This window comes from Scylla paramamosain, chromosome 15 (assembly GCF_035594125.1).
Source record: "Scylla paramamosain isolate STU-SP2022 chromosome 15, ASM3559412v1, whole genome shotgun sequence".
In the NCBI taxonomy this organism is placed as follows: Eukaryota; Metazoa; Arthropoda; class Malacostraca; order Decapoda; family Portunidae; genus Scylla; species Scylla paramamosain.
The window spans coordinates 18,733,512-18,741,292 of NC_087165.1; the positions used below are offsets into that span (position 1 = coordinate 18,733,512).

The 7,781-nt window shown below is 40.9% G+C and overlaps 1 protein-coding gene and 1 long non-coding RNA gene across 4 annotated transcripts in view; one reads left to right on the top strand and one right to left on the bottom strand.

The window, feature by feature from the left end:
- LOC135107216 (uncharacterized) overlaps nt 1–546 on the top strand; it is a 3,630-nt gene extending 3,084 nt beyond the window's left edge. For both annotated transcript variants that reach the window (XR_010271660.1, XM_064016882.1), the window contains 2 exons: nt 1–246; nt 375–546. The exon at nt 1–246 is cut by the window's left edge and continues 11 nt beyond it. Coding sequence is in view for 1 of the 2 variants with exons in the window: in XM_064016882.1 (XP_063872952.1) it covers nt 1–246; nt 375–439 (311 nt within the window). In the remaining variant the exon portion in view is untranslated. The remainder of the gene's footprint in view (nt 247–374) is intronic.
- Nucleotides 547–791: 245 nt separating this feature from the next.
- LOC135107217 (uncharacterized) lies at nt 792–5,333 on the bottom strand. 2 transcript variants are annotated; one of them, XR_010271661.1, is made up of 4 exons: nt 5,264–5,333; nt 1,280–1,441; nt 1,028–1,118; nt 792–873 (listed from the first exon to the last, which is right to left on the bottom strand). It is a non-coding gene; the product is annotated as an uncharacterized LOC135107217 (long non-coding RNA). The 2 variants fall into 2 exon arrangements; XR_010271662.1 differs by lacking the exon at nt 1,028–1,118.
- Nucleotides 5,334–7,781: the final 2,448 nt, after the last annotated feature.

Consider the following 7,781-nt stretch of genomic DNA (forward strand, 5'->3'; position numbering starts at 1 on the left):
CTCTCCCTCTCCTTTTCTCCTCCGCCTCTCTTCACACGTCACTCCCTCTCCTTTTCTCCTCCGCCTCTCTTCACATGTCACCATATCTTTTCCCTCCCATCCTCAGTTACTACCGTCTTCTCTCCCCTTTTACTTTACCTCACCTCACCTGTCCTGTCCTCTCTTCCTGTTATTGTCAGCTGCGTGCTCCTTCGGCTGCTGATTTGCGATTTGGCGAGACTGTGTCCCGCGCCGTGATTTACGCTGGTATGTTCCTTGTTCCCCGATTCGTATTTATAAAAAGGGTGATTCATGCATGAATGGGCAAATAAGAAAAAATGTATGCGTGTTGTGTTGTGTTGACTCTTATGTCTGACACTGCTTTTTGTTACCAGATGGAACTCTCAAGAGGGCCCCAACAAGATTCACAAGATTAGCTTATCAGAGCGTGTCAGATTAAACCCCCTATGTGAACGCCCCAGTGTTACTACTACTATATGCATCCTTACTCCTGTGTGAACTCTCCTGTAGGAACGAACCCCTTCCCCTGTTTTACAGGGGTGATAATGTCATGTGGTGGGTAGGGTGAGAAGTAAAAAAAAAAGTCAATAAAAAAAGTAGGTATTTAAATACCTCGAAGACTCTCCGGAGAAAAAAAAAACACGACCCATCATTTTTTTTTCTATTAAAAAAAATAAATAAATAAAATTGAGGAGTCCTTCGAACTCTTAGCACACACAACAGCTCATAACCAGCATCACAGCTAGCCAACGAGTCTAACGCAAAAAGTGGGTAAAAATAAAAAAAGCAAGACAACAACAACAACTGTAATTGTGGTGTGCAGCAACGTCGCGGTGTGACGACGAACTGGAGAAAGATGAAGTCCGGCTAGATCTGTGGAAGAGAGTAAAAAAGTAGAATAAAGTACTATTTAAATAACAAATTATCCTCAACGAACATTCCAGCATCGCCTGGGTATTTTTTTTTATTTAAAATTTTGCCTGTGCATTCAGAGAATATGTAGGAAAGTGTTTAACAATACACACACCGAACAAGCTTCGCCATTAACGTAACACGCAGCCTGCAGCCCTGGACAACTTTGCCCTCATCACCACAGCCATATATATACACTTCACTACCTTCAACAATACAGCCAAGATAGTGGTGGACAGGAGGATTTCAGTGTAAATCACCAATAAACTGCAATTCTATTTTCACGAATATCAGTAATATCATCATGTAATCAAGATCTAGAAGTATAACGAAAAATCAAATACCTCGTCAGTGACAATTTTGTTACCTGCAACAGCTATTCCCTGTTCTCCTGCGCCTGTAGAAAAAGTCTTCACACACCAGTAAACTTCTAGTTCTGCCAACGACTCGCACACTGGATCCATCAGTGTGTAGTGCCTGCACTTCCAGATACCATCTTCTGTCCCATGTTGACAACTCGCCCGGACCTCTTCGTAAGGCAATATAGAACAAAAATAACGGTTAAAGAACAAGTGCTGCTTAAGTGTCTGTCTCTGTCTGTCTGTCTCTCTGCCTCTCTCTGCCTCTGCCTGCCTGTCTGTCTGTCTGCCTCTGCCTGCCTGTCTGTCTGTCTGCCTCTGCCTGTCTGTCTGTCTGCCTCTGCCTGCCTGCCTGTCTGTCTGTCTGCCTCTGCCTGCCTGCCTGCCTGCCTGCCTCCCTGTCTGTCTGTCTGTCTGTCTGTCTGTCTGTCTCCCTGTCTGTCTGTCTGTCTGTCTGTCTGCCTCCCTGTCTGTCTGTCTGTCTGTCTGTCTGTCTGCCTGCCTCTGCCTGTTAGGTTAGGTTTGGTTTTTTTTTGAGTCGACATCCGCATCCACAATTCTTAAAAAGTCGACATCCGCATCCACAATTTTTAAAAAGTCGACATCCGCATCCACAATTTTTAAAAAGTCGACATCCGCATCCACAATTTTTAAAAAGTCGACATCCGCATCCACAATTTTTAAAAAGTCGACATCCGCATCCACAATTTTTAAAAAGTCGACATCCGCATCCACAATTTTAAAAAGTCGACATCCGCATCCACAATTTTTAAAAAGACATCCGCATCCACAATTTTTAGAGTTCATACCTGCATCCATATTTTTTAAAGTGATATCCGCATCATCTTTTTTTTAGACCTCCAATACATTTCTAGTGTGCATTTGCAGGATTCACTACCTACTCAACATTTCTCTTCTTCAACGCTTCTCCCCTTCACTGCATCATAATCATCATCAATCACCACTCCCATCTATCTGTAATCAAATCACGACCATCACCACCCTTAATACTCATTCCCAACACTCCCCATAGCCAATAATGACCACGCTATTTCACTCCACAAACTACATCACCACCACCACCACCACCACCACCACAACGCGAAAATATACGGATCTTAAAAACAGAAAAAAAAAGAAAAGGACTTTTTTTTATCATCTCAGCATTGGTACTACGTAATGTTACAGTGATGAACGGAGAGGAAGGAGACGAGGAAAAGGAGGAAGAAGAGACGAACGAAAGGAAGGAGAGGAGACTAGGGAAAAGAAATAAAGAAGGGAAGGAGAGGAGACGAGGGAAATAGAGGAAGTAAAGGAAGAAAGGAATGAAAGGAGACGAGGGAAAGGAGGAAAGATAGGAAGGAAGGTGAGACGAAGGATAGAGGGAAAGAAGGAAGGAGAGACGAGAAGAGTGAAAAGAGGACGAACGAGAGAAGTGGGAGGAAAGGAGGACGATGGAAAGAAGAGGAGGAGGAGGAGGAAGGAAAGGGGACTAGATAAATGACGAAGGAGAGGAAACTAGAGAAAAGAATAAGAGGAAGATGAGGGAGTTAGGAATGAAGAGGAATTAGGAAGAGAGCAGAAGAGGAGCTCGAAGAAAAATACGTTACCTACAAAGGAAAACTGCGACACTGGAGAGGAAAAAAAATTCAGATAGAGATATATGAAAGGAGAGCAAGGGAAGAGGAGAGAGCGTGGGAAAGAAAAGAGTAGGAGGGAAAAGAGGCAACGAATGAAATAGCACTGGGCAAACTAGCAGACCTGGGAGCGGGAGAAGGGAGTTAAGTTACACACAAGCTGGAGGAGAAAGGAAGGAAGAGCGATGAAAGGACATAACCAGGAGACACCTATTGTGATGGTAGACCGTCGGTAGACCGTCAGCGATGAGAACACAGGTAACCGAACTAACGCCCACGCCTTTGAAAATTAATATCAATGATGACTAAAAACAAAGATCCACCCACCCAGGTGTTGATATCACAAACAACGATCCCTAACTGGTGAGAAACAAAAGGCGTGACGCACAATGACACCCGGATGAAATAAATCAGTATGGAAGGAGGGACGGAGGACTGGAGGCAAGAGAGAGGTTAAGGAGAGAGTAAAAGAGAATTAACTCACTAGAAAGGGAACTGGGAAGGGAGGAGATAATGTTACAGTACAGGAGCGAAAGAGCAAGAGGGAACAAACGCAATGAAGGGGAAGGATGGAATTTGATGTTCGTGAGAATACAGGCAAAACCTGAAACAAAAATTTAGCACTAATGATAATGATAATCTCGAGTAAATGGGGAAAATGCACATGGGTACAAAGATGCACACAAGCGCGTCCCACAACTCACTTTCCCCCACCCCCTTTTGGGAGAAAAGTCATGAAATAAGTAATAGAAGGTGAAGTAAAGAAAGTGAAAAGATATATGCAGTCTGCAAGCAATTTATTAAAGAGAATTTGTATACATTTCACTATGCATGATAATGTTCTTAGTCATCAATTAAAAACTACCTTAGGTGGAAGATTAAAACTTCAGGTATGAGGAAACACGAGAGATAGGAAACAAACCAGCCAAAGAATAAAGAATGCGGAACTGGGCAGGAGCACCGGCAGGGAAGCAGGAGGGCGTGGCGGCGAGCAAGAGACGGAGGGAGAGTGGGGTGGAGGGGATTAAGGGAGGAAGGAAGGATCGACTGAGGAAAGCAAGACCAACCCCAGATTTTTTTAGGGAACCAGAGCTGGATTGGATTTCTGTGCTGTGTCCCACAAGTTTGACCTCATTCCACGCCACGACTAAAATCCTTCTCGACCTCATTTCACACCGGATCTCATTTCATCTACATTACATAGCTAGGTATATACAGAAATTCATATTATCCGGAAAATAACCATGAAAGCTTCAAAAACTACGAGAAAGTTTAAGGCCCATTCACATACATCAGTGACGTATTAGTGCCGTGTCCGCTCTGTCCTTCAATGTCAGTGAAATGAAAACATCGTTACTTTGAACTCGGCAGACGCATTCACACATGTCCGGCGCAGTACCGTGTTTTGACTGTCAGTTTCACCTCCGTTCCGTGAAATTTAATATCGTCGCCACCGATATTTTTCAGTTTTTCACGACGCCGGACGAGTGCTGTGACTTTGTCCACAAGAATGCATGATATTTATGAATTGGTTTGGAATCATCCTGTTCTGCATGATTTGTCGCAGCCAAAATATATATACAAACAGCAGTCTCAAACAATGTATTTGGAAAAAATTTGTTCCATCATCAATGAACTCCTTGTAGAGTAGTATCCAAGCTTCATGTAACCACTTTTTCTTCAACTTATGCTCAGCCTCTTCACGTCACGGATTTAACAGACACTAAACTGACACATCACTGATACGTCACTGTGTGTGTGCGCGTGAATGGACCTTTTAGTCTAAACAAATTTTCCAAGTTTCTTAACTGTGTAAATGGTCCAGGTTAACTCACCCTCTGGAATTATAAGCATTAGCCGTGCATCAAAACTTGAGCAACTTTCACAATTTCCACTAACTTGCCAAGTGGCCACTATACTGTATTGTAACCTGTACTCTCCTATCTCCTTTCCCTTGCCGACCGCAGCTGATATTCACCTTTAATTTCGAAACATTATACATACGAAATACGTGTAGTGGTAAATGTTCGCAAAATCAAAGGTTTAACAACATTGCGTTACCAATGTATTTAAACTACCTGAAGTGTGGAAAACAAGATTTCTTGACGAAAATTTTACATTTGCCTCGAATTTTAAATCGGAACATTATCCTTTATTACTTCTGCAAGAATCACCATTATCGATTTCATTACGAATGGCAGGGAAAAACAGTTACCCGCTGACTGCTGAGCTGTAAGAGGCACTTTATGCCTTGAGAGAGAGAGAGAGAGAGAGAGAGAGAGAGAGAGAGAAATGATAGACACACAATTGACGTTGAAATCAAAGCAGATAAAAATGTAAGCCAAGGATATTTACCCACACGTTCAACTCTCACCGCAGCCACACCGTCACTAGCGTCTAGCAACCCTAGATGTCTTAATCAAACCTCTGTGTCTCGATTCGCATGTTTCGAAACCTCACGCGCAAACGAAGTGCGCACATACCGTAATGATCTAGCATGGAACTCTAAATTCTTAAAAACACATCAGGATATGTATAAAATGATACACTAAGTGAGCCTGTTACTCTCATTTTCACCACCACACGTACTTTCTCAGCGCTCCATTACCATTGTTTTGTCTCTATCTTGATCATGTCTCCCTTCTGCCATTGTTTCACCCTCCTCCCCTTCCTGCTCCTCCTCCTCCTCCTCCTCCTCCTCCTCCTCCTCCTCCTCCTCCTCCTCCTCTTTGGATGCTCATATTCATACGTCTCCTTGCAACCGAGTGAAACCTGTCCATTCGCTTCCATCTCAACTAACATTAATAAATAAAGAACTAGAGAGGCGAATTATTATAGTTTTGGTAAACTTATTTCTACAAGCGTACGCGTTTTTAATACGTGCCATAATGGTTTTGTAATACCAGTTGAAAGGCTGCTTTTATTACTCTCCGAGGTTTCTTTATAATGGTGTCTCGGTTATTGTAATAATGGTTGTATTAGTGATTCGTTTGTTCTTTGACTTTGGTGAGTTTAGTTGAAGCGTTTATATTTCACATATTATGTTTAGTAGTTCCCTATTACTTGTGTTTTACTTCAGAATAGAAAATGTACCATACTTCTCTGGAGAATAAACGTTCAAGTATACGCAGATTTCACATAGAATAACAGTTACGCAGATTTCATGTAGAATAACGGTTTATTCAGCGATCTAATGTTCATTAAGATGACACTGAAATAATGAACCCTGACAATAACGGTTTAACGATTAAGGCTCCTACAGAGAACATAAGAAGGAAAGAGCTAACAAAGAGCGTAAACATTCAGAGCTGATTTTATGAATGGAAGAATATTTCTTTAACTGGTTCCTCTCTCTCTCTCTCTCTCTCTCTCTCTCTCTCTCTCTCTCTCTCTCTCTCTCTCTCTCTCTTGCAAACATCAAAACACCCAACAACCGGGCACAGACAGCAGCAGCGTTCTCTCCCAACTCCCTGAGGCGCTGAACACGAGCGAGAGGTTCCTGGAGAAGGTCTGAACTCTCAAGTATGAATGACATTTTTGTTTCTTTATTCATTTTTTTTTTTTTTTGTGCAGTGAATAGTTCCATGAAACTAGATAAAATATTCAATTGACTAATGTGTTATTAATAGAGCTGGTGTAAAATGAGGAGCAATAAGGTAAACATGGCAATTATAACGAAGCATAATTTCTATACTAGATGGTCAACTGTTAACCCTTCAACTGCTACGGCACCTCTTATTTGAGTAATCCTATTCAACTTAAAACAAAAAATAACCTGCCGGTACTAAGAGTACTGTATTGTATCTACTCCATTATTTGTCACTCATTTTGTTATCAGTCATGTCTTCCGACATTATGTTCTAAACTTGTATCACAACATTTTAATGAGTACGAAGAAAAGGCACAACAGTCACACAGCAAATCTTAATCTAGTATATGTCACCGATGCACCGAATTTGGATTACATTCGATACTTCGTCATCTTATCTCCGTTAGGTTTAACAGTCTAGTGGAGATTATTAGGGTTTCCAAGGATGTTTTCATAACTTTAGTGATAGTTAACAAGGATTCTACATCATTAACTGGAAAAGCACCCATTACAACCTACCGGGCTATCCCTCTTCTCTTTGAAAATTGTTAGGATGAAAGAACACAGCGTTCAGAAATACAAGTTTACGTATCCGACTTGTAAATACCTGTTAGCTGTATATGTCCATTGTTGTGCTAACCAACTGTATGACATTAATTTTTACCATCGCAGAAATTTACGTTCCTGATTTCTTGCTCATTCGGATAATTTTCCTTCTTTACATATTCAACAACTACAACCTAGTCCATTAAAAACACTGGTTTCATTCAGTCTGGGTTTCGTTATCATAACGCAGTGTTGTCGAATATATCCTTGGGAGTGAGAAGACAGTGCTCGATGGGAAGAATGTCTAAGGTGATTATATATATATATATATATATATATATATATATATATATATATATATATATATATATATATATATATATATATATATATATATATATATATATATATAAAGTTGTGGAAGGCGGAATGTCTCTGAGATAATATGATCGCCTAACAGTCTGTCTAGTTATCATCTGAGCGACTGACTCATTGATTTAAAAAGGGAAAGCACGGCAACATCGCGGTCATTTGGCATTTCAGTCATCTGAGCGAGACGAGACGAGCAGACTGATAGGGGCATAAAAAGGTTGTCATATATTAAATAAGAGAATGTATTTTTTCTCTCTCCTTTGGAATAGAACATTTTCCATAGTGTGAATTCAGTGACCTGGCGCTGTAATTTGTATCTCTTTATGCTCATTACGACTGTGGGAATTGTATTTAAAGTCATAATCT